This window comes from Balaenoptera musculus, chromosome 1, assembly GCF_009873245.2.
Source record: "Balaenoptera musculus isolate JJ_BM4_2016_0621 chromosome 1, mBalMus1.pri.v3, whole genome shotgun sequence".
Lineage (NCBI taxonomy): Eukaryota > Metazoa > Chordata > Mammalia > Artiodactyla > Balaenopteridae > Balaenoptera > Balaenoptera musculus.
The window spans coordinates 160,372,605-160,399,890 of NC_045785.1; the positions used below are offsets into that span (position 1 = coordinate 160,372,605).

A 27,286-nucleotide genomic window follows, 5' to 3' on the forward strand; every position below is an offset into this window, starting at 1 on the left:
AGCCTCTCTTGTTGCGGAGCACAGGCTCCAGACGCGCAGGCTCAGTAGTTGTGGCTCACGGGCTTAGTTGCTCCGCGGCATGTGGGATCTTCCCAGACCAGGGCTCGAACCCGTGTCCCCTGCATTGGCAGGCGGATTCTCAACCACTGCGCCACCAGGGAAGCCCTGTTGGAAGATTTTTAATCACAGTTTCAACTTCATTACTTGTGATTGGTCTGTTCATATTTTCTATTTCTTCCTGGTTCTGTCTTGGAAGGTTATACCTTTCTAAGAATTTGTCCATTTCTTCCAGGTTGTCCATTTTATTGGCATAGAGTTGCTTGTAGTAGTCTCTTAGGGTGCTTTGTATTTCTGCGGTGTCTGTTGTAACTTCTCTTTTTCATTTCTCATTTTATTGATTTGAATCCTCTCCCTTTTTTTCTTGATGAGTCTGGCTAATGGTTTATCAATTTTGTTTATCTTCTCAAAGAACCAGCTTTTAGTTTTATTGATTTTTGCTGTTGTTTTCTTTGTTTCTATTTCATTTATTTCTGCTCTGATCTTTATGATTTCTTTCCTTCTGCTAACTTTAGGTTTTGTTTGTTTTTCTTTCCCTAGTTGCTTTAGGTGTAAGGTTAGATTGTTTATTTGAGAGTTTGCATGTTTCTTGGGGTAGGCTTGTATAGCTATAAACTTCCCTCTTAAAACTGCTTTTGCTGCATCCCATAGGTTTTGGATTGTCGTGTTTTCATTGTCATTTGTCTCTAAGTATTTTTTGATTTCCTCTTTGATTTTCTCAGTGATCTCTTGGTTATTTAGTAGTGTATTGTTTATCCTCCATGTGTTTGTGTTTTTTACGTTTTTTTCCCTGTAATTCATTTCTAATCTCATAGCATTGTGGTCAGAAAAGATGCTTGATATGATTTCAGTTTTCTTAAATTTACTGAGGCTTGATTTGTGACCCAAGATGTGATCTATCCTGGAGAATGTTCTGTGCGCACTTGAGAAGAAAATGTAATCTGCTGTTTTGGGATGGAATGTCCTATAAATATCAATTAAATCTATCTGGTCTATTGTGTCATTTAAAGCTTCTGTTTCCTTATTTATTTTCATTTTGGATGATCTGTCCGTTGGTGTAAGTGAGATGTTAAAAGTCCCCCACTATTATTGTGTTACTGTCGATTTCCTCTTTTATAGCTGTTAGCAGTTGCCTTATGTGTTGTGGTGCTCCTGTGTTGGGTGCATATATATTTATAATTGTTATATCTTCTTCTTGGATTGATCCCTTGATCATTATGTAGTGTCCTTCCTTTTCTCCTGTAACAGTGTTTATTTTAAAGTCTATTTCGTCTGATATGAGTATTGCTACTCCAGCTTTCTTTTGATTTCCATTTGCATGGAATATCTTTTTCCATCCCTTTCAGTCTGTATGTGTCCCTAGGTCTGAAGTGGGTCTCTTGTAGACAGCATATATATGGGTCTTGTTTTTGTATCCATTCAGCAAGCCTATGTCTTTTTGTTGGAGCATTTAATCCATTCACGTTTAAGGTAATATCGATATGTATGTTCCTATGACATTTTCTTAATTGTTTTCGGTTTGTGTTTGTAGGTCCTTTTCTTCTCTTGTGTTTCCCACTTAGAGAAATTCCTTTAGCATTTGTTGTAGAGCTGGTTTGGTGGTGCTGAATTCTCTTAGCTTTTGCTTCTCTGTAAGGCTTTTGATTTCTCCATTGAATCTGAATGAGATCCTTGCCGGGCAGAGTAATCTTGGTTGTAGGTTCTTCTCTTTCATCACTTTAAGTATATCATGCCACTCCCTTCTGGCTTGTAGAGTTTCTGCTGAGAAATCAGCTGTTAGTGTTATGGGAGTTCCCTTATAAGTTATTTGTCATTTTTCCCTTGCTGCTTTCAATAATTTTTCTTTGTCTTTAATTTTTTGCCAATTTGATTACTGTGTGTCTCGGCATGTTTCTCCTTGGGTTTATCCTGTATGGGACTCGCTGCACTTTCTGGACTTGGGTGACTATTTCCTTTCCCATGTTATGGAAGTTTTCGACTATAATCTCTTGAAGTATTTTCTCTGGTCCTTTCTCTCTCTTTTGTCCTTCTGGGACCCCTATAATGCAAATGTTGTTGCATTTAATGTTGTCCCAGAGGTCTCTTAGACTGTCTTCATTTCTTTTCATTCTTTCTTCTTTAGTCTGTTCTGCAGCAGTGAATTCCACCATTCTGTCTTCCAGGTCACTTATCTGTTCTTCTGCCTCAGTTATTCTGCTATTGATTCCTTCTAGTGTAATTTTCATTTCAGTTGTTGTATTGTTCATGTCTGTTTGTTTGCTCTTTAATTCTTCTAGGTCTTTGTTAAACATTGCTTGCATCTTCTTGATCTTTGCCTCCATTCTTTTTCCGAGGTCTTGGATCATCTTCACTATCATTATTCTGAATTCTTTTTCTGGAAGGTTGCCAATCTCCACTTCATTTATTTGTTTTTCTGGGGTTTTATCTTGTTCCTTCATTTGGTACATAGCCCTCTGACTTTTCATCTTGTCTGTATTTTTTTAAAATTATTTATTTATTTATTTAGTTTTGGCTGTGGTAGGTCTTCGTTTCTGTGCGAGGGCTTTCTCTAGTTGCGGCGAGCAGGGGCCACTCTTCATTGCGGTGCGTGGGCCTCTCACTGTCGCGGCCTCTCTTGTCGCAGAGCACAGGCTCCAGACGTGCAGGCTCAGTAATTGTGGCTCACGGGCCTAGTTGCTTCGCGGCATGTGGGATCTTTCCAGACCAGGCCATGAACCCGTGTCCCCTGCATTGGCAGGCAGACTCCCAATCACTGCGCCACCAGGGAAGCCCTTGTCTGTCTTTTCGTGAATGTTTTTTTTGTTCCACAGGCTGCAGGATTGTAGTTCTTCTTGCTCTTTCTCTCCTTTTATAGTAAGGGATGTGTCCTGCCCAGGATTACTTGTGAGGTCCTGGCATGTCCAGAGCAGAAGTTCAGGTTTTCTGAGTCTCGGTAGTGCTCTGTCCCACTCCTCTTCCTTGCCTCAGGCTTTGTCATCAAACTCTCAGTTGTAGGAGTTGGGAGCAGTTGTAAAGCTGTAGCTCTGGGTGGGGGGTGCTCAGAGACATACTGCTGCTTGGTGCTCAGGGCAGGACCTCCACGTCCCACTACGTCTGCTTCAGGGCAGGCATGGAGTATCTGCCACAGTAAACTCACCAGCTACAGGTGGGCAAGCCTGTGTGCTCTGGGCTGCTTTTAGGAGCCCTGGGATAGCTGCTTCTGAGGGCTTCATGTCTAGTGGGCCGTGGGATCCAAGACAGGACCCTGGCTTAGAATTGCCCTTGCTGGGATGAGGTTGGTGGCCCTTTGCTGGCTGACTGCCTCTGTCCCACAGCTTGGGAAACTCAGCCTGCTGATACCCTTAAGAGCTGTGTTCTGAGAAGCCTTGGAATTCCCCAGGCATGTCTGGGGTGTCAGAAGCAGGGACAGAAAAAAAAAGGCTGAGGGTCTAGGGCTCTGAACCTACATACCCCAATGTGGTTTTGGGTAAAACCAGAGCAGCCAATCAGAAAAAAGAATTCCAATAATGAAAAGAACTTTTAAATGTGTATAATGGTTATTAACTTGAGAGAATGTGGGAGTAATTCTCCCCCTGTTGTCAACTCCAGAATGAGGGGAAGAATTTGATGGCTATCACCCTTTTAATGTGAAAGAAAAATTAAGAAATGTAATGTTAAAATTTTTGAAAGTACAGGGAACCGTATTCTCTGTGATTTCAAGTATGTCAAAATAGAAACATGGAAAAAATAAACATGTTTGCTCAGAAACAAAAACAAACAAACAAAAAATTAAACAAAAAAATTTTTTCTTTTAATTGTAGCATTAGAGAGGTTTTAATAGGGCACCAGACTGACTTTCTTAGTTTGGTTTGGGCCTAGATTCTCATATGACTCAGCATTTTCTCTGCTCACACATGACATAGTATTTGGGAGTCTGGAGGACTGGAATTTGGGAGAATGTGGTGAGGGGGGAGGCAACAGGCCTGTCACTGTATCTGGACTATGGGACAGGCACTAGACAGTTGCTGATGGAGTGTTGGCCACCAGTAGCAGCAGTTGTGTCCCAGGGCACCTCAGAGGCAGTTTTGGCCCTGAGAAAGGGTTCTGACACCCTGAACTGCTGTACTGGGATCCCTGGCTGGCAAGCTTACCTTAGAGTGAGGAGGAGAGGGAGAGGGCTAAGAAAATGGTTCCTATCAGTAGCCAAAATAACCCTCCTCACATACTGCAGATGATCCCTGTTAGAAAACAAACCTCCAGCATGGAGTCCTTTTTAAAGATACCGTCATTCACTTACACCTGAGAGTCAATTAAAATCAGATTAAAACATTTTGTTAAAATACAAATTGTCAATTTCACTTAAAATTATCTATTAAAGCTCAGGATTATGATACTCTAGTATAGTAGTCTTCAAACTGAGGTAGCTGTACCAGTGGTGCATGAAGGCACCCCAAGGGTATGTGGGTACATATAGTTTAATGGGAGTCAAATTCCAGATCCTCAACTTCCCTAAGTATTCTTTTCTAAAATCCATCTGTTTGAGAACACTATGAAGTCTGTTTTCTTTTTCCACTCCCATTTTATAATTGCTCATCTTCCGCTTTATAAGATAAAGGCATACTTCTTGTTTCAAATCTATGGTTCGTGCTTTAGCTTGTGAAAATCTCTTGGGTGCAAAACAAAAGGGACTATTTGAGAATGCATAGCTCCCAAGGGAGGGCAAAACAGAAAGCTCTATAAAAAGTATTGAGGCAGGTGTTTTATTTCACTAGCTTACAAACTAGTGACGAAGCTCTATCAGTCATCCATAATCTTTCTGAAAACTCTGAAGCAAAATGGCTGATATTGGGCTATGTAATAACACACTCATTTGAGTTAAAAATTAAAGTCAGACCTTTTCTAACAAGATAAGTCTTATTTTATAGATTGGTTTGATAGTGAGGCTTGGCTTTGCCAATTAGATTATATGGTGGACATTTCCCATAAATTTTCATAAATTCCAGGTTTTAATAGAATTCTATTTAAAGCATATATGCAGTATGAAATGTACTGGAAATTACATCATTTACAACTGTTAAACCTATAATTATTTGAGCTATAATTTAAAACTGTTGAAAGGAGTATGTTGTTTTTCAAAACCTTTGTAGAGATAGTATGTGAACAAAAATAATTTCATGACCACTGCTCGGGTGTTGTGGGAAAATCCTGGGTTTTAGAGTCATTCTGAGTACCCTAGCTTTGAATCTTGTCCTTGGCAATATGCCTTTAGAAGTTGACTTAAAAACTGCTTAAGAGTTTTATCCAATGTATCTATTCCTAATTTTCTAAAAGGTTTTAAGTTTTTTGTTATTTTAATATAGATTGGTATTGCATTTTATTATTTTTTTGTGTTTGTTGAGATAATCACTTGATTTTTCATCTTTATTCCATTGATGTGGTGATAAACATTAAGTTTGAATATTGAATCAATCTGGCATTCCTTCATTAAACCCAACTTAGTTGTGATGTATAACATATATTTTTGGATTTGATTTACTAGTGCTTTGATTATCTTTTTTTGCATTGTGTACACAAGAGGGATTCTTTTCTTATGATGTCTGTGTAAAGTTTTGACATCAACATTATGCTGGCCTCACAGAACACGTTGAAAAGTACTCCTTCATGTAATGCTGGTGTCATTACTACCTTAGATATTTGAAAGTTTGGAAGAATTCAATGACAAATCTATCTCATCCTGGAGTTTTCTTTCCAGAGAGATTTTAAAGTAGGGATTCAGTTTCTTTATTAGATGTAGGATTATTCAAGTTTCCTATTATTTCTTGTGTCATTTGACAAGTTGAAGTTTTTAGGAATTTGCCCACTTAATGTTAATTTTAAAATTTATTGGCATAAACTTGTTCGAAATGATAATTTTCTGGTTACTCTCTTAAGATCAGTAATTGTGTACATTTTTTTCATTGTAATATTGCTTATTTACGTCTTCTCTTGGTCTCTTTTTAGAGATCTTGTGAAAAGATCTTGTCAGTCTTGTGAAAGAACCAATTTTTTCTAATGTTGATTTTCTCTATTTTCTATTAATCTGTACTCTCATCTGTATTATTTTCTTTCATTTACTTTTGTTATTTTCCTCATCTTTTAAAGTTCTTTGATTAGCCTATTAATTCTCAGCATTCTTCTTTTCTAATATAAATTTTAAGGCTTTAGATTTCTAAGTACCACTGTAGGTACATCCCACACATTTTGATATGTTGTCTTTTTATTATTGTTCCATGTTAAATGCTTTCTAATTTCCTATTTCTGTTTTCTTCTTTGAACTATGAGTTGTTTAGAGGTGTGTTTTAATTTCCAAATGCTTTAAAAAAAGTTATTATTTTAAAAAATTTCCAACTTATTTCCATCGTGGCCTAGTATTTGTTCCATGTATATAAATGTTCCACATGTTTTTCAAAATAATGTTTCTCCTGCATTTGTTGTATGTGTCCAGTAGACCCAGCTTGTTATTTAGATTTTCAGATTTTTTTCTGCTTCACCTATAAATTATTGTGTATTAAAGTTATCTATCTTGATGGGGTATTTTCCAATTTTTCCATGTAACTCTCTCAGTTTTTGCTGATGATATACTTTGAGTAATACTAGATTAATTAAGTGTTGAAATGTAGAATTATTTTATTTTCATGATGATTTGCACCTTTTATGTAATGACAATCATTATCTTTAGTTAGGATTTTTGCCCTACAGTTCCTCTTTTTTTCCCTTATTATAAATAATGTGGCTTTATTTTGGTTATTTATGTGGTTTGTTTTTCCATCCTTTTATTTTCATTCTTTCTGTATTCTTGTGATTTGATGTTTTTTGGAAAAGCATCTGACTGGATTTTTCTCTCTCAGTGTGAAATCTTTGTATTTTGACTGTAACAGGCCATTTACATTTATTGTAAATATAGAATTATTTGGATTTATTTCTACCATTTTTTTCCTTTTTAAAAAAACTTTTAACATATTTATTTTTTCATATGTTCTCACTGTCTTTTGGATTAATTCAGTTTATTTTCCTGAATCAATTTTCCCCTCTACTTGTTTGATTGACAAACATTCCATTTCTTTTCCTTTAGAGGTTACCCAATTGAAACTTAACACATGTAAGTTATCAAACTGTGAAGTTAATCACGTCTTTTATGCTTCTTCCAAGGATGCTCTCCTGTGATTCCTAGTCTCTATTTCTTTTAATTGAGAGAGAGAGAATCTAATTGAGATAGCTTGGATCAGGTGTTTCCTTCTGGATCATAGCCATTGTAAGGAGTTGGGGAGGGGGAGTGTTTAGTAGAGATATGGCCACTAGGTTCTTCTCTTTTACCCCTTACCACCCCTCCTTTCCCTTCGCTGTACCATATATTACTGTCTCTTATCTGCCATTCAGGAGATATCTACTACAGAATTGCTGCAAATCCAAATATATCTAATTCTATATACTTTCTGTAAGACTTTTTTTTCCCTCACAAATTCACAGTTTGGGGAAGTGTGGGGAAATCTTTTCTTCCTCCTCCTCTTCCTCCTTCTCCCCCTTCTCTTTCCCCTCCTTATCCTTTCCCTTCTCTCCCTTCTCCCTACTTCCCCTTCCTTTTTTTTTTGGTATATGTGAATATTTGAAACCTATCAAAGTCAGTCCCCCCCCCCCCCAATTGATCATCTCTCCATGGTTGTGCTGTTTCAGAAGGCTTGGGTCATTTATGTCTTTTTCCTTGGTCTGTCCCTTCTTTTCCATTAGTGCTTATCTGCTTGAGAATTCCTAGGAAACTTTGAATGTGACATAGGTGTTGCTATACAAATAAATGACACCTGTGTGTCTCACACTCAAAGATTTTAGCAGGCAAAGACGTTCTTCTGAAGTCTCCACTGGCTATCATTCTTTTCATTTTAACTTGAGCTCCTTACCATTTTTATCAATCATCTTATAGCCACGCCTTGCCTTTTTGATGTTTTCATCTTATCTGTTTATAAAATACTTACCTTACCTTGCCAGTACCTTTGGGTTAATAAATAGTCTCCATAAAGAAACTGAGAATTAGGTTAAGAAACTTATCCAGTATTACATAGCTATTCAATTACAGTCAGGTTTGGAACTCAGGATCCAAACTGTGAAGACAGAGCTCTGAATTATTTGATATATTTGATTTAAGGCTTTTTAAATGTATGTTTTAAAATCAAGTTATTAAAAAAAAATTACCTACCATTTGCCCCATTTTCTATTATAAAGTTCTTTTTCTCTAACTACATTGCAAGAGCTCTTTGAATTTTAGGAATAGCAACCCTTTGACCTTCACAGTTTACAGGTATTTTCCCTGTTTGTAATATAATTTTCTTTTAAATTTATTCAGAGAATTAAAAAATCTATAACTTTTAGATAAGCAACAAGGATATATTGTATAGCACAGGGAATTATAGCCATTATCTTGTAATAACTTATAATGGAGTATAATATGCAAAAATACTGAATCACTATGCTGTACACCTGAAACTAATATAATATTGTAAATCAACTATACTTCAATTAAAAATGTAACTTTAAAATTTTGTTAAATCTTTCTGTCTTTTCCTTTAGAGTTTTTGCTTTTGGCATATGATTAGAAAAGTTCTTCCTCATCCCAAGAACATAAAAATGTCCTATTCTAATACATTTATGGTATACATAGGTTGTTTTTTAGGTAATCTACCTATATTTAGACTGATACTTTTTTAAAAATAAATTTATTTTATTTATTTATTTTTGGCTTCGTTGGGTCTTCGTTGCTGCGCATGGGCTTTCTCTAGTTGCAACGAGTGGGGGCTCCTCTTCATTGCATTGCACGGGCTTCTCATTGCAGTGGCTTCTCTTGCTGCAGAGCACGGGCTCTAGGTGTGCAGGCTTCAGTAGTTGTAGCACGTGGGCTCAGTAGTTGCAGCTCACAGGCTCCAGAGCACAGGCTCAGCAGCTATGGCACATGGGCCCAGCTGCTCCAAGGCATGTGGGATCTTCCCGGACCAGGGCTCTAACCCACGTCCCCTGTATTGGCAGGCGGACTCCCAACCACTATGCCGCCAGGGAAACCCCTAAACTGATACTTTTTAAATACGTTTTTAATAGCTGGTAAAGCAAGACCCTTCATATTTCTTTTTAAATGTTTTAAAAACAGGTAAAAAATATAAACAAAGTGGCCAAACTATTTGTTTTTATTACTTTTGTCATAGTTTAAACATATGGAATAATTTAAAAACACCATTTTATAATAGTGTTCTCACCAGCTGAGTGGAAATAAATTTATATAATGTTTATATTTATTTTCTCTTTTTTGGGATTTACTTCCCATAAAACTGTTATATAAAATTTCCTGTGAACCTATTATTTATTTATGCATTATTAATAGTGGTGATAACTGAAGATATTTGAAAGAAGTATGTGATGAGAGTAAATTGTTACTATGGGAAGACTAAGTAACTAGTCATTTCTAGCACAGTGGCTGGTACTGAACAGGAACTCAATAAAGAATTAAATGTAGAATTAAATGATTAATGAAGACATTTTGTTGGTGAATTTATGAGACTCAACCTTATAGAATTGATCAAATTAGGGATGCTAATATATTTGCTAGTCTTACTTATAGGAAGCAAAGTAGGTGAATTTAGAATGCTAGTTTAGTGATTTACAATAAAGAATATATCTATCGAGCATTGGAGTTAGTTGTGTCAGCCCCACTGGTGCTTTCTTTTTCTTGCAGAAAATATTTTATTAGAAGTTTGCCTGAAGAATGGAGTTGGAATAAGGATAGTTACTCTAATGGATTTAAGTTCTGATAGCCCATGGCAGGAATGACATGTCAAGTGGATTAATATTTTGTTCATTTGTCAGCATCCCCATCTACTGTGCATGAAGGACTACTACTTAGGTTTCTCACTCACAGATATTCTCTCCTGATCAATATCGTCCTCCTGGACACATTCTTTCTTTAGTTATATGATTGTTTTACCATCAGATTGTGCTCTTAGGAGCAATTATTTTAAAAAATTTACATGTTATATTGGGTTGGCCAAAAAGTTTGTTCGGGTTTTTTCCATAATCCCAAACTAACTTTTTGCCCAACCCAATACATGAACACAGGTTTATTTAAACCATTCAAACAATATATAAGTATAATTAGCATTTATTGAGCCTTTATATACATGAAATATCATGTTAAGTATTTTATTTTTTATTTAATTGTGAAACAACACAACAACAGCATGGAAGTACTGTATACCAATGTTCCCAGCAGCATTATTCACAATAACCCAAGTGTTCATTAACTGATGAATGGATAAAAGAATGTCACACACACACACACGCAATGGAGTATGATTCAGTCCTAAAAAGGAATGAAGTTATGATACATGCTACAACATGGATGACCCTTGAAAACATTATGCTAAGTGAAATAAGCCACATATTGTATGGTTCCACTTACATGTGGTACCTAGAACAGGCAAATCAGAGAGAAATAAAGTAGATTATAGAGTTTACCAGGGACTGGGGCAAAAGGGGAATGGGGAACAATTGCTTAATAGTTGCAGAGTTTCTGTTTGGGGTGATGAAAAAGTTTTGGAAATAGAAAGCAGTGATGGTTGTACAACATTGTGAATATAATTAATGCCAGTGATGTACCCTCAAAAGTGGTTAAAATGACATATTTTACGTTATATATATTTACCACAAAATAAAACTGAAAAAACAACCAACCTGTTGACTTAGGTTCTATTATTTCCATTTTGCAATGAGGTTCAGAAAAGATAGGTAACTAGTATGAGATCGTATAGCTAATAAGTGACACACCCTAACCTTGAACTCAGGTCTGTCTGACCTCAGAGTCCATATTTTTAACCAAATGTTTCTCTGCTTTCAGTAGTAAAGGTGAAAGTCCCTCCTTTTCTGTGCCTATGTCTATTCTCTATCATAGAAGTTCTCTGTATTAATTGTTTGGCCTATATCCTTTTAGACTCTTTTCCTGTGCATTCATTTAGGTATATGTGTGCAAATAACTGAACTTATTTCTGTTTCATTGTTTTGTTGGTTCAGGGTTCAGGAAGCTATGACACCATTGGACAAATCTGGCTCACCACCTGTTTTTATTTTAAAGAAATATTTTGTAAGGAAAGAAAGATTTTGTAAAGAAAGATGTTTTTAAATCTGTGCAATAAGTTCACCCTGTCTAGTTCCTAGTTGCTTCTAGTGTGTCATAGGAAGTAGAATTCATTGATGCTGGGAATGTGGAAAATGACATTCTCAGGCTATCGTATGGCTTAAAAGGCTGATTTTTTTTATCAGGTGATATTTTCTGTGATGACATGTAATTTGGTTTAATATGTCTACCTACTTAATATCTTTTAGAACATGATTTCTTTTTTTAAATTTATTTTTTTGTATTTATATTTTCTTTTTTCTTAGGTGGGAGAATTTTATTTTTTTGTGTGTGTTTTTTTTTTAACATCTTTATTGGAGTATAATTGCTTTACAATGGTGGGTTAGTTTCTGCTTTATAGCAAAGTGAATCAGCTATACATATATTTAAATATCCCCATATCTCCTCCCTCTTGTGTCTCCCTCCCACCCTCCCTATCCCACCCCTCTAGGTGGTCACAAAGCACTGAGCTGATCTCCCTGTGCTATGTGGCTGCTTCCTACTAGCTATCTATTTTACATTTGGTAGTATATATAAGTCCATGCTACTCTCTCACTTCGTCCCAGCTTACCCTTCCCCCTCCCCGTGTCCTCAAGTCCATTCTCTACGTCTGCGTCTTTATTCCTGTCCTGCCCCTAGGTTCTTCATAACCATTTTTAAAATTTTTTTAGATTCCATATATATGTGTTAGCATATGGTATTTGTTTTTCTCTTTCTGACTGACTTCACTCTGTATGACAGACTCTAGGTCCATCCACCTCACTACAAATAACCCAATTTCGTTTCTTTTTATGGCTGAGTAATATTCCATTGTATGTATGTGCCACATCTTCTTTATCCATTCATCTGTCCGTGGACACTTACGTTGCTTCTGTGTCCTGGCTATTGTAAATAGAGCTGCAATGAACATTGTAGTACATGACTCTTTTTGAATTATGGTTTTCTCAGGGTATATGCCCAGTAGTGGGATTGCTGTGTCATATGGTAGTTCTATTCTTTTTTTTTAAAATTAATTTTTATTGGAGTATAGTTGCTTTACAATGTTGTGCTAGCTTCTACTGCACAGCAAAATGAATCAGCCATACATATACATATATCCCCTCCCTTTTGGGTTTCCCTCCCATTTAGGACACCACAGTGCATTAAGTAGAGTTCCCTGTGCTATACAGTAGGTTATCATTATTTATCTATTTTATACATAGTACTGTATATATGTCAATCCCAATCTCCCAATTCCTCCCACCCCACCCCTTTCCCCCTTGGTATCCATACATTTGTAGAACATTATTTCTTAATCTAGGATTATGAAGTTATCTAGTAATCTTTCTGTATGATATATAAAATTTGAGGTATATGTGCTTTTTTGGGGGGAGGAGTTCATAGCCTTATACCATATTCTTGAAGTAGTCTGTGATCTCTCTGTAAACTCCCTGTTTTTTTTGAGTTATTGATTCAGAGGTTTTTTTTTTTTTTTCAGTAAGGTTTGAGTAGTTAAAAACAGTATATAGAGAAGTAAATTGGTGATTTAAATTCATTATTTTATCATATATGCACATGTTACTATTTAAAATAACATTAAATTTCAATGACTATACCTTTAATTTCTTGACATTTTTTTGGTAGATTTTCATATCTGTTTGTTTTATCATTTATATTCTATCTCTTAGTCATCATTACCCACTTATTTTATGGTGTTTTTTAGATTGTACTATTCTCTTGAGTTCTTGGGGGTACTAATGTTCCTGTTTGTTTCGATTGCCTACTTTACACTATGGTGGACTATTTCCTCATGTGGTTTAAATTTTTAGATTGTGAGCTCACTTTTGACTCGGGTACATTTTTCTGGGTTGAGTTCTATTCTCTCTGAGTGCTTTGCTCTGTGGGGTTGGGACTAGATTTAATACTAATTTCTTGGTTGAGGATTCCTTTGCCACATGAGCAGTATAAATTCAGACTCCAAACTGTCACATGCTCCCCCATTACATTACCCCCTACTCCATCCTGGGCTGCTCACCTAAACCAAGAGTCAGAATTTTTGTTATTCCCTTATGTGGAGAAAGGGTCCTGGGTCCTGATCTTAATCAGGACTATTGATTCCATTCTTCTCCCCCTCTTAGGTCACCAGCAATACCCGCATGTTTCCTGTGGATCTGTTAGCGACTGTGCCCAGGACCAATATTATGCTTTTTGCAGCATCTGCTCCTGTGTTTTGATTGGACTTCTTTCTTTATTTCTGGCTCTTGGGAATTTCCCCATGTCTCTCTCTGTTTTTTGAGTTTGAATGTATATTTAAAATTTCTCATGGGTGTGTCTTATTCAGCATTTCTGTGGGTTTGTTGCATGGTTTTATGTGTGTGGATCCCTGTTACCTTTGCCTATTAAGGTGCCAAATCCATAAACACATATGGACTATTTGGAAACTTCTTTCAGTAATCAATTATTTAAAAAATTAAAAAATACTCTGTCAAAGATACTATTTTATGGGCTTAAAAATGAATAACACAATGCTACACTTGTCCTCCTGTCATTGCTAAAAATCTCAGACACATACCACTTGTAATTTTATTCTTTGTACAGGTGATTAGTATATAGTTGCAGTATATTTCATAATCTACTATATATTAATTTAAAAGTACACTGTATATTTTATTTGTAAAATATAGACATAAAACCTGATAAAATTGATAAAAGTTTAATGTGACTTCAGTAACTATTCTTTTGTCATGGCTCCCTCATATTTCTCTTCCTCCCTCCCTTCTGCATGGATTTTCTCCCTGCCTTAGTTTTGGTCCCTGATTCTCATGTTCCTCCACTGCAGATTAGTATCAGCATCCATAGTGGAAGGACATGCAGTAGAAAGGATAAGGGAGAGGACAAATGGAAGGATGGACACCCACTGGAGAAACCTGAGAGGAAAGGGAGGAAGCAGAATCATGGGTGAAGGGAAGGTTAAAATCTCTTGCTCTAGTACTCACTGTTGTCTTCTAGGCCTCTTTATGCCTTCAGGCTCTGTCTTTGTTTTTATTCTTCATCTTCTCACTTTCCACTTTCTTTTTCTATTGGAACCACTAACTAGGTTCCTTTCTCAAGCCATGGCAGCTAATATTACCAGTGGTTTGAAACCAGCAGGCTGTTCCCATGAGGCCTCGACAGTAGCTGTTGGGAGGAGGCAGGCTGGAGGGGAGGACTGAAGGAGACTCCATGTTTAGATCTTGGGCTACATTCAGCAGGGAAAGGGGTATGCCTTGCAAGGTACACCTGGCATTTCATATTGAAACTTCGAATTCTTTTTACTTTAGAATCATTCATTCATTTATCCATTCATTTATTAGTGTACAGTGAACCAGGCAGTGTGTGAGTGGCTCAGATAGAAATATGCTTTTTTTCCAGGTTCAAAGAGATTTTTTTTTTAACTTAGAATTATTTCATATTTGATTTCTGAAATTCCAGTATCTGTGTTAATTTCAAAACTTTTGGGAAGAAAGAGGCATGTTATATTGGAAAGGCTTTGGAGCCTGACAGATCAGAGCTTCAATCCTATTAGTGCCACTTATTAATAATCTTCAGAATTTATTTTACCTTTCTGAACCTATTTTCTTTTCTGTAAAATGGGAATAATACTACTTGTCATTCATCTCTGCTTCTCTTCATGCATGTGCTTTGTATCTTTCTGCAGAACTAGTTTTCTCCCCAGCTTTTAGCCTTGTGGTAGAACGCTTACCCCAGTAACTACTGAGTTTTTATGTTAATTCTTATAACCACCTGCAGAGACTAAGTCTTTCTGAGTTCAGTTGTAAATTATTTGTTCCACAGCTTTGGTCAGTTTTCTACGCTGGATCACTTTACTCTGACCTGTGAAGTGTGGCCCCACAATATATACTTAACTTTCCCCTGAGATTCTAGGGGAGATTTTCAGAGAAAGGAGAGCGAGGTGGCGTGGCACAGACTTCAGAAAGTATGTGCCACAAGTGAAAGCACTGAACTGGACAGCACTAAAGAAAGTCAACGTATTGTTATCATTAGATGGTGTAGTGCTTTGTGAAAGGTCACTGAATATAGCATTTATTCAGTATAGACATAGCCATTGTTTAGCATTACAACAGACTGGATTGGGCCCTTATATTGCCTTGATTTTTGTCAAGGGCAGTAGTGTAGTGATTATTAATTCTTTGAATTATTGTAATGAATACAGAGTTTTGCAGCTAGTCTTATATATCCAAAATTATTTAAATTACACTGAGTGCCTGAAATGGCCTTTTGGTAGATAGAATTCATGATTTTTTTCTTACATATCTTTGTATAAAGCATTTTTGGGGACTTCCCTGGTGGTGCAGTGGTTAAGAATCTGCCTGCCAATGCAGGGGACATGGGTTCGAGCCCTGGTCCAGGAAGATCCCACATGCCGCAGAGCAACTAAGCCCATGCACCACAACCACTGAGCCTGTGAGCCACAACTACTGAGCCTGCGTGCCACAACTACTGAAGCCCATGTGCCTAGAGCCCGTGCTCTGCAACAAAGAGAAGCCCCCCACTCGCTGCGACTAGAGAAAGCCTGCGCACATCAACAAAGACCCAACGCAGCCATAAATAAATAAATAAATAAAGCATTTTTGTTAGATAGTGCTAATGAACTTTTGGCAGTAAGTTGAGTGTATAATCAATTTTTTCAAATGCAATATAGAAATAAATGTTCCAGTAGTTGAAATTGTGGATCATCTCGTTCTATTTCATGATTTCATTTAATATCTGACCCTCAGCTCTAATAATGTGTTAGGGCATCTTTTCAACGTCTCAGACATTGTGAATGGAGTGCTCAGTAATAAATTGTATGTCTTTTAACTTTGTTTTGGTTCATTTTCTTTGTACTATTTGAGTATCGCAATATGACAAGATACCTATATACCCCTCTATAGATTTAATAGTTATTGTTGCTTATTTGGACCACAGATTATAATAATAGGTATAATATACCTTAAGTGTTAGCTCTGCAGCAACTTTTTTTTGGACTTCTGCTTTATCCTTGGGAGGAACTTGAAGTATGTATTAATAATACCTTTGTTTTGTGATGCTGAGATATAGTAGAAATCAAAGCTCCTTTTAAGTATTGGAGATTGATGTTATAATTTATTTGAATTATAGTTATTCTCCCATTTTCAGTTCTAATAAGGCCTTTATGTATCAACCCATTGCTGCATTGTCTCTATGGACCCCCACTTGGGCCCCAGTCTGGTCAAAGCCCCCTGCCTCAGTGGGGGTGCGGTGGGGGGAGATTCTTTTCCCGTGAGGATTTACACAGCCAACAACCAAACCAATGCTGAGACTGAAACAGCACAAGCTTTATTCAATGGCCAGAGAATGGAGAAGCAGGAACTTGGTTCGCAAATCAGTTTCTTTTAGGGGGAGCAGTCAAGGCAAGATTTTTAAACGTAGGGTTAATGAGGGGGAGGCACATGCATTGGTTTTATTGGAATAGGCAGGGTTCTTCTTGGAACTGGGATGCCACCTCCTTTTCTTCCTTCTATGGTCCAGTACTTCCTGTCATGGCTGTTGGTGGGTGAGTCATTTAGCATGCTAATGTATTACAGTGAACGTATAATGAGGCTCAGGGTCTACTGGAGGTCAGGTCTCCCACCATCTTGGGTTTCACCAGTTCTAACCAGATCTGGTGGCCACTTGTTTTTCTCTTCTGGTGGTTTCCTGTAAGACAAAGATAACACTTCTCCCCAGCTTAGATTCTCTCAAGGAAGGGGGAGAGTTAGAGTCTGGGAGTAACAGCCATGGTAAGAAACCCATCTTGTCAAACTGTGTGTGTGTGTGTATGTGTGTGTGTATGTGTGTGTTAAGGTTTCTTCCTTAAAAAGCTTTATTGAGATATAATTCACAGAGTAAACAATTCACTCATTTGAAGTATGCAATTCAGTGGTATTATCTTACTGTTTTATCTTATTAATTTAAAAGAGTTGTGGTAAAGTACAGTTGACAATGTGGAGATTAAGGGCACTGACCCCTGCACAGTGGAAAATCCACCTATAACTTTATAGTGGGCCATCTGCATCTGCGATTCTGCATCAGAGGTTCAGAACCAACTGCAGATAGTGTAGTACTGCAGTATGTATTTATTGAAAAAAATCCGCTTGTAAGTGGCCCCTTGCAGTTCAAACCCATGTTGTTCAAGGGCCAACTGTATGTAATACAAAATTGCCATTTTAACCGTACAATTTATTGGCATTAATTACATTCACAATGTTGTGCAGCCATCACCACTGTCTATTTCTAAAACTTTTTCATCACCCCAAAGAGAAATTCTATAACCATTATGCAATGACTCCCCATTTTCCACCCTCCCTCCAGCACCTGGTAACCTTTAATCTATTTTCTATCTCTATGAATTTGCCTGTTCTAGATATTTCATATAAGGTGAGTCAAACAAGAATTGCCTTTTTATGTCTGGCTTATTTCTTTTAGCATAATGTTTGCAAGATTCATCCATGTATCAGAATTTTATTTCTTTTTTAGGTTGAACTATTGTTGTATGTATATACCACATTTTGTTTATCCATTCATCTGTTGATGGACCTTTGGCTATTGTGAATAGTGCTGTAATAAACATTGGTGTACAGGGATCTATTGGAATCCCTTTTTTCAGTTCCTTTGGATATATATCTAAAAATAGAACTGCTGGGTCGTAAGGTAAATCTATGTTTAGTTTTTTGAGGAACTGCCAAACTTTTCCAAAATAGCTTTTTACATTCATACATAAAAAGTATTTTACATTCCCACCAGTAATGTATGAGGGTTCCAGTTTCTCTAAATCCTTGTCAACACTTGTTATTTTCTGTTTTGTGAAATTTACTTATTAATTTATTATTATTATTGTTATTATTATTTATAGCTATCCTAGAGGGTGTGAAGTGATATCTCATTGTGGTTTTGGTTTGCATTTCCCTAATTATTGGTGTTTAGATGTTTAGTAACTTTTCATGTGCTTTTTGGCTATTTGTATATCTTTGGAGAAATATTTAAACAAACCTTTGCCCATTTTTTAATAGGGCTGTTTTTTAATTGTTGAGTTGTAGGAGTTCTTTATATGTTCTAGTATTAATTCTTTTTCAAATATATGATTTGCAAATATTTTTCACCATTCTGTAGGTTTTTAAATTTCTCTCTTAATACTAACCTTTGATGTACAAAAGTTTTAAATTTTGATGAATCCAGTTTATTTATTTTTTTCTTTTATTGCCTGTGCTTTTTGTGTCATATCCAAGAAATTGTTGCCATATCCAATGCCATGAAGATTTTCCCCTATGTTTTCTTCTACAAGTATTTATAGTTTTAACTTTTAAGTTGAGATCTTTGATGCACTTTGAGTTAATTTTTGTATTTGGTATAAAATAAGGATCTATGTTCATTCTTATGTATATAGATATCTTGACTCCTTACCTGTACATACTTCGGCATCTGTTTTCTCAGAAATGAAAGCATTCTCTTAGATATCTCCACAGTACAATTATTAATTTAGCAAATTTAACCCTGATACAATATCATATAATACACATTTAATATTGAAATTTCACCAGTTATCCCAATAATATCCTTTATAGCAATGTTTATTTTTTATTTTTGGCTACGCGTTCCAATCCATTATTACACATTGCATTTAGTTTTTATTTTATTTTATTTATTTATTTTTTGGCCATGCTCTGTGGCTTGCGAGATCTTAGTTCTCCAACCAGGGGTCGAACCCGCACCCTTGGCAGTGAAAGGGCGGAGTCCTAACCACTGGATCGCCAGGGAATTCTGCACTTAGTTTTAATGTTTCTTTAGAATCTTTTAATCTGGAGCAGTTCTTTAGACATTTTTTTATCTTTCAGTGTCCTTGTTGTGTCTTGAAACTTGTCATACCACAGGCCTGTTATTTTATAGATTGTTCCTCAATTTAAGTTTGTCTGATTATTTCCTTGTGTTTAGAGTCAAGTTATCTGTGTTTGGCAGATGTGTAGTTGTAAGTGATATTAATTAATTTAATTGTTTTCCTCCTTATATTTTTGTTTTCTTCCTTCTACTTTGATTTTATTCTCTTGGTCTGACCTTAACATATTTGACACCTTAATTTTCAGCCTTCCTTCTTTCCCAGTATAAATATTGAGGGCTTCCCCCCCCAGTTATATTCTAGAAGTTTTGATATGTAATATTTTTATTATTAAGTAGTTCTGAATATTTTCTAATTACCTTATTAATTTCTTCTTCAAAATTATTGTCAGATTTCAGAGCTTATGGGATTTCCTCTGGTCTTTCTGTTCTTGATTTCTAATTGTATTAATTGCATAGTACTCACAGAATTTTATTTTTGTGTTCCCAATGCTTTGAATTTTGTTGGAGGTAGTTTTATGTCTTGCATATTATAAAAATTTGTAGAGATTCAGTGTGTGTTTGAAAATTAATTCTTCAACTCTTAGGTGGAGTGTTACATGTATGCCACTCAATACACTAAAAAAATTGTTTGTTTTTTGGTCTGCTTGAGCTATGAGTTACTGAGAGAGAGAGTAAAATCTCCCTTTAGGAAAGTGAGTTTGTTTCTTCTTCTATGTCTGTCAACTTGGCTTTACACATTTGGAGGTTATGTTGTTGGGTGTATACATGTTTAGACTTATTATGTCCTGGTTAATTTCAGCTGGGTTTTTTTTTTTTAATCATTATGTATGACTCCTTTTAATTTCTATTCCACTAATGCCTCCCCACCCAATACCTCTTTCATCTAATATCAATATGGCTATATTGATTTTTTGGGGGGTGAGAGCTGAGGGTTAATATTAGCCTGTATTTACTTTTTTTGAAATTTTATGTAAATTCAGGTAAGAATCTACTAAAACAGAAGAGAAAACTCCACAGAATTTTAGAAAGGATAAACAAATCTAAATAATGTATATTTGGAAAAATAGTTGTAAAATATGCAAACTTTCCAGCAATATTAGTAAAGAAAAATAATGAAAATAGACCTAAATATATAATGTTAGTAACTAAAAAGGGATCAAACCTATTCATATAGTAGAGTTTTATAAAGAAATGAATATTATGTCACCCTATTCAATAAATTTGAAAATTTCAATGCAATGTATAATTTCTTAGAAAAATATAATTAATACAGTTGTCACAGGTAGAAATAGAAAAATGAAAATGACAGTGTGAAAGAAGTGAAATATTAAAAATCCAACAAAATGACACGTGTAAGATGTTTCATTAGCAAGTTTTAGCAGACCTTATAGTCATAGTCTCCTTTATTGTCTTCTAAAAGGTTTGTAGTTTTGTTTTTCACATTGAGATCTTTAAAAAACCTGGAATTATTTTATTTTAGAGAAAAGAAAAGGAGAGGAAGCTACTCAACATAGTTAATGAGGTTGGTTTATTATTGGTACCAAACCAAATGAAGATAGTACAGAAAAAATATAATTGTAAACCAGAATTGTTTATAAACACAAATGTAAGATTCCTAAGTAAAATCAAAGCAAAGCAATTTCATCTATATATTTAAAAATTACGTTATAACCAAGTAACGTTTATCTCAAGGTATACAAAGATGTATCAGCTTCTAAAATCTTTTTAAGTAAAATGTCATGTTAAGAGAATGAAAAAGAAAACCAAATCTTGTCCATAGAGGTTGTAACTAACAGTCCTACCAGTTATGTATGAGAGTACCTGTTATTCATACTCCGGCAAACACTTGGTGGTTTCAGGTTTTTTATTTTTGGCATATTTGGTTGTTAAATAATAGAATATTACCAGTAAGTTTATTTGCATTTCTCTCATTTCTTGTAACGTGAGCATAATTTTCTGTGTATAAGTCTGTTTTAAACACACTGAAAATTTAAAATGGGAGAGTGACACTTATTGCATAATTTGTTTACTTGAGGACAGGGACTATTTTATTTATCTTTGTACTTCTAACATCTTATAAAATGCTTGGCATATAGCGGGTATTTAAAGATACTTTTTGAGTGAATTGAATAAATAATTAGTAAACTGTGAGCCTTCTGAAGAAATTTGTGACTTAACTCATTTTTGAATGTCTGAAAATAGAATAATTTTGCTATGTCAAAGAAATGGGATTTTTACTAGCAGGTTCCAGGAAGTAAAGAATGGACAGGATTATTCTTTTAGTTTATGTTAATACTACAGGCTCCCATAATGTGTGGATAGCTGATAAAATCCTTAATCCTAATTATGCATGATTTAACAGTATTCATTTGCTTGGTGCTTTCAGGGTGTATACTATTGCATGGAAAGATAATATCATTTATTTTTTGACATATTGTTATCCTTTGTACCTTACTAAAAGATTGTTTCAACAATCATTTGCTTACCTGAATTGTATTTCAGTTACTCTAATTTTAAAAAAGTTTCTTTTCCTGCTTTACGGTGGTGTTTTAGAGGATTGAAGTACCTAGATTTCTAACCTTTTAGATAAGTAGGATGTTACCCAGAGGAAGGTATACACAGAATTATTCTTTAAGAATAAACATAGTTGTCTGTGCTGAAATGCTGTTTGGATTTAGGGTCAGAATGAGACAAAGATATAGAACATACCCTCTATTTGGATTAAGGTATTTGGAAATCTTGAGGGGGTCAGGGTAATAAAAAGTGAAGTAAAAGAAATAAAGAACTGTTAAGTGTAATGTTGTAGGCTGCTTTGTGATATTTTCCAGCTCTAGCTAACAACTAGACTAGCACTCTTCTCACACTGGCTGGCTCCACATCTTTATTTTTAATTTACACATTCTTTGTGTACTATTCTTAACCAAGTATTTCTGATATGCTTGTGTAGAAGCTGGGAAAGGGAGGAACACTAGTCTCAAGATGATTTCACTATTCCTTGCCATTCCCTTATAACCCACCTATACCTTTGTAAATAGTCTATTTGTAAATAAGCCTTCCTCAGATTGGGATAATTTATTTCCTGTTAGGACCCTGACTGATTCCCAGTTGCCACAGTCTCACCGTTTGTCCAGTCCAGTTTGTTCAAAACCAAGATGTCTTGGTCATTTTATCAAAATGTTCACTTCCTGGCTGCCATGGTTTTACATCTTCTCTCTCTTACAGTATGAGATCCTTTATACCTTTATTCAAATTTGATCTGTTTCTTTGATCATCTTTTCTGTTGTGTGAATTCCAAATAGAGATTCAATCTCTATTTCCTTTCCTTATAATCTAAAACACCAATGCAGAAATCTCTAATAGACTGGGTTTTGCAATGTGGAATACCCCTCTTTTCTTAAAGTATCAGTAGTTAGGGCTAAATACCTTTAGACCAAAGCAAGTGGTAAGGCCTGCTGTGTCTCTTTCCCTTTCTAATGCTCAAATGCATACCTCTGATCTTCCACACTCTCGTGCATGGTAGGAAGGAGAAGAGAGCTGTACCCATATACAGTGACCGTTTAATTGTATTAACTCCTTTTTGTGTGAGAATAAGGAGGGACATGAGGGGAGGAAAGGAGACAGGTCCAAATTTCTCTTAGAGGCAGCTGAACATGTAATTGGTTTTATAATTTTTTAAAAAATAATATGTTCCCTATAATTAATAGAATAATGTCTGAGTTCCTTGCATGGCATCCAAGGCCATTTACATTTTCCATTTTCTAGCCCTGATTTCTTTGTATTTCTTATAATTCTATAACAACAATGGATTATTTACCATTATCACCCAAGTTCACTTTCTTGCCTCTCTTCATTTGCTTATATTGCTCCCTCTGTTGGGAATATTTATAGTACATTGCAAACAGGCAAATTAGCAAAAGTCTACTTAGTCCTCAAGGTCCAGATCCAATGTTAGTTCCTCTGTGAAACATTAGTGTTCTTACAAGAGAATTAGGGTTCCATTTTCACTGATCCTGAAGCACTTTGTATTTATCTCTATTAGAAACTTTTATCACATTACTATGTTATATGTGTGTGCATACTGTATCTATTTCTGAAGACTGAGAAGTTCCTGAATGAAGGTACCATATTGTAATTATATTTGTTTTAAACTCCAGTAATTGCCACCATACTTTGTATAATGTCAGCTCTTGCTAAAGGCATGTTAAAAATGATCAATAAATGAATGAGTGTGACAAATATTAATTTACTTGGTGGGGATTGCTGAATTTCTCTCTGGTGCCAAGAAATTTGCTTTTACTTCTTGGACCTTTGTGCTAAAATATGTGTCTAGCATTGAGTTAGAATACACGGAATGTATAAAATGAGAATAAATTGGTCTCATTTGTACATCACTAGTACTTTGCATTATTTGGTGTTTAAAAATATGTTTCTCACCAAAAATATAATTCATATATAAGAAATAAACATCATATGAAAATTAAATCTATTTCTTCTCAATATAGTTTGATGAGACTATTAAATACTTTGGCTTATTCCTTAATCCTTATTTTCATTTTTATTGTTTAAGTAAGAAATATCATTATTTATATCTAATTTATATCACAGTTCATTAAGTAATTGATGTTGCCTTTTTGTTTCAGCTAAACCATTTACTTCTAAAGTGAAACAGATGCGATTACATAGAGAAGACTTTGAAATATTAAAGGTGATTGGTCGAGGGGCTTTTGGAGAGGTAAGAGATAATAAAGATTTTATAGAAGATCTGATAATTGTTTTGCAAGCTATTTTCTACAGTCTGTGAGAGAATTTAACTGAAATATTATTTACTTGGTGTTGTAATTGATATCATTGATCAGAAATCATTAAACTTCTGAATGAAGTCTTTCTACATGGAATTTTTTTCCAAGGTATTTCCATTTTTCATATGTCATTGAAGTTTGAGTATGTTTCTGTACACTCTTCTGTTCCATTGGTCTGTTTGTCTCTCACTGCCTTAAATTACTTTAGTTTAAAAAGTCTTGATATCTGGTAGTGTGTATACTCTAACTTCCTCCCTCTTCTCCTCTGTTCTTGGCCCTTTATATTTTCATATAATTTTAGAATAAGTGTTTCAGTTTTTACTTACTCTTAAAAATCCACATCCACACCCAGCACCCACACATCTGCTGGAATTTTGATTAGAATTGCACTGAAACTAGAGATTACTTTGTAGATAATTGACATCTTAACAATATTGAGTCAGCCAATCCATGAACATGGTATATTCCTCCATTTATTTAGGGCTTTATAAATTTAACCCACTAATTATTTGTAGTTTCCATTCAGTAGAGTGGATTTGTACATCTTTCAGTAGATTTATTCCTAGGTATGTGATATTCTTTATGTTATTTTAATTAGAATTATTGGTTAAGTTTCATTTTCTAATTGTTTTTGCTAGTAGTTAGACACAGTTGAATTCTGTTTATTGACCTCATACCCAGCAACCTCACTAATTTTACTTTTAAAATCATGAATTGTGTTGGATTTTAATAAAATGCTTTATCAGCATCTTTTGAGACACTCATGGCTTTTCTCCTTTACTCTGTTAATGTGTTGAGTTACACTGGTTTATTTCCAATGTGAAACTAACCTTGCATTTCTAAAATAAGCCAACTTTGTTGGGATGTATTATCCTTTTAATTTACCTTTGGACTCAGTTTGCTATTTGTGTGTGTTGTGTGTGTTTTGGATCTTTGAGAGAAATTGGCCTGTAATTTTCCTACTTATCACATCCTGATCAGATTTTGGTATCTTGGTTATTCTGGCCTCATAAAAAGAGGAGGTATTTCCTTTTTTACTGTTCTTTACAGGAGTTTGAGAAGATTGTTATTATTTCTTTCTTATATGCTTAGAAGATTTCACTGGTGAAGCCATTTGAGCCTGGAGGTTCCTAGAGAGAGAGTTTTAAATTATATATTTAATTTTTTAAATTGAAATTGAACTATTTGGATATTTTGTATAGATGTATCAGTTTTGCTAGGTTCATCCACGTCATCTGATTTTTCATATTTATTACTATATTGGTCGTTTGCACTTCTCATTTTTTTTATTTGTTACGCTTAGCGGTTTATCAATTCTGTTATTTTTTCAATGAATTAACTTTTGCCTTTTGTATTTTTCTATGATAGATTTGTTTTCTGTTTCATTAATTTCTGCTTTTATATTTTAATGTTCTTTTCTCCCTTTGGTTTCAATTTGCTATTCTTTTTCTAACTTTTTGAGTTAGATGCTTAGAGCATTGATTTCTAGATCTTTTCAAATGTGCTATACTTTTTCCTCTAAGCAGCTTTAGCTATAGCAAAATTTTGATATGTCATATTTTCATTATAGATTTCCTCAAAATACAATGTGATTTCCGATGTGATTTTAAATTTCTGTCATGGTTGTTCTTGATCTATGATTTTAAAAGTTTCTCGCTCCATCTCTAATTATTTGGAAGGTTTTTAGTTATATTTCTGTTTTTGAGTTAGAATGTAGTTCCAGAGCAGTCAGAGAATATACACTGTGTGATTTCAAGTCTTTGAAATTTGTTGTGCAGTGTTCTGTAAATATCATTTAGGTAAAAGACATTAATCTTATTTAAATCTTCCATATCCTTAACTGTTTTCTCTGCGTGGTATTTCATTTCCTGAGAGAGGATTTGCTTATTTCTTTCTTACTTTATTTTTTTCAGTTTTCACTGATAACAAATATCAAGTTATTATATCTCCCTAGTGATTAACTCTTTTATCATGATGTAATGATCCTTGTTATCTCTAAGTAATGCTTTTTGAGTTAAACTTTACTTAATCTGATGTTAGTAGAATGATTCTAGCTCTTTTTATTAGTCTTCTGCATTAAATATCTTGCTCCACCCTTTTAGTTTCAGCTATTACTTTATATGTTTAGTGTTAAATAGAATATAGTTTTTATTTTTTGATCTAGTCTGATAATGTCTTATCTTTAATTGGAGTGTAGTCAGTTGACATTTAATGTAATTATATTACATATTACTATTTGTTTTCTGTTCGTCTTTCCATTCTGTATTATGTTTCTCTCAATTCTTGGATTAACTGAGTATTTTAAATTATTCTTTCCCCCTTCTATTCATTTCTGAGTTGTACCTTCTTTTATTGGTTTCCCTAGAGATTGCCACTTGTATTCTTGGTAAATTTGTATTTTGCCAGTTCCCGTTTACCCAAATTTACCTTTCATTGTCATTAGCTCTACATGTATTTGAAACCCCAAAAGATACGATTATAGTGTCCCTATTCATTTTAGATTTACCCATGTATTTACATGTTTTCTTACTCTTCACATTCACATACTTATTTATATTCATATACTTGTCTTTGATATAATTTTCCTTTTGACTTAAAAATTCCCTTTAGTATTTTGCCAAGTCTGCCGAGATAAATTATCTGCGTTTTTTGTCTGAAAATACATTTATTTTGAGGTCTTAACAAAATTGTGTTATATACACACATAGCTTAATGGATTTGTACATTTGCATGAACTTCTGTAACTATTATGCAGATCAAGATAGGCTCCCATTGCCCCCTCTATGTGGATAACCACCTTCTCATTAACCATCTATTCTGACTTCTATAATTATAGATTTATTGTGCCTGTTTTTGAATGCTATATTAGTGGAATTATATAATATATATTCTTTTGTTTCTACCTTCTTTTGCTCAGTATTCTGCTTGTGTGATTCATTTTTGTTTTTTATTGGTTCACAGTGTTGCTCTATATGAATATACCACAAGTATTTTATCCATACTAGTGTTGGTAGGTATTCAAGTTTATAGTTTTTGGCCACTGTTAATAATGTTGTTATGAACATTCATGTACATGTCTTTTGGGAGATAGAAGCACTCATCTGTGTTTGATATAACCCTAGTGGAATTTCTGGGTTGCATGTTAAGCATATTTAGTTTTAGTTGGTAGTGCCAAATAATATCCCAGTTGGTTGTCAATTTGTACTCTGACCAACAGTGTATTAAGGTCCCAGTTGCTTCACAACCTCACCAATACTTGGGTCATTTTTTAAACTTTGGACATTTTTTGGTGGATGAGTAGTGGTATTGGATTGTGATTTCATTTTGCATTTCCTAATAACTCTTAAAGTTGAGCCCATTTTCATATTACTTCATATAACTTGGATATCCTTTT

At 34.8% G+C, this 27,286-nt stretch overlaps 1 protein-coding gene across 13 annotated transcripts in view; it reads left to right on the forward strand.

The window, feature by feature from the left end:
* The window catches only part of CDC42BPA (CDC42 binding protein kinase alpha), a 320,248-nt gene that overhangs the window by 39,468 nt on the left and 253,494 nt on the right, over positions 1 to 27,286 (forward strand). For 12 of the 13 annotated variants that reach the window (XM_036865565.1, XM_036865615.1, XM_036865588.1 and 9 more), the window contains exon 2: positions 23,734 to 23,825. In XM_036865565.1, the coding sequence (XP_036721460.1) occupies positions 23,734 to 23,825 (92 nt within the window). Of the gene's footprint in view, positions 1 to 23,733; positions 23,826 to 27,286 lie in introns of those variants that run through there. The other variant, XM_036865644.1, reaches the window with a different exon arrangement.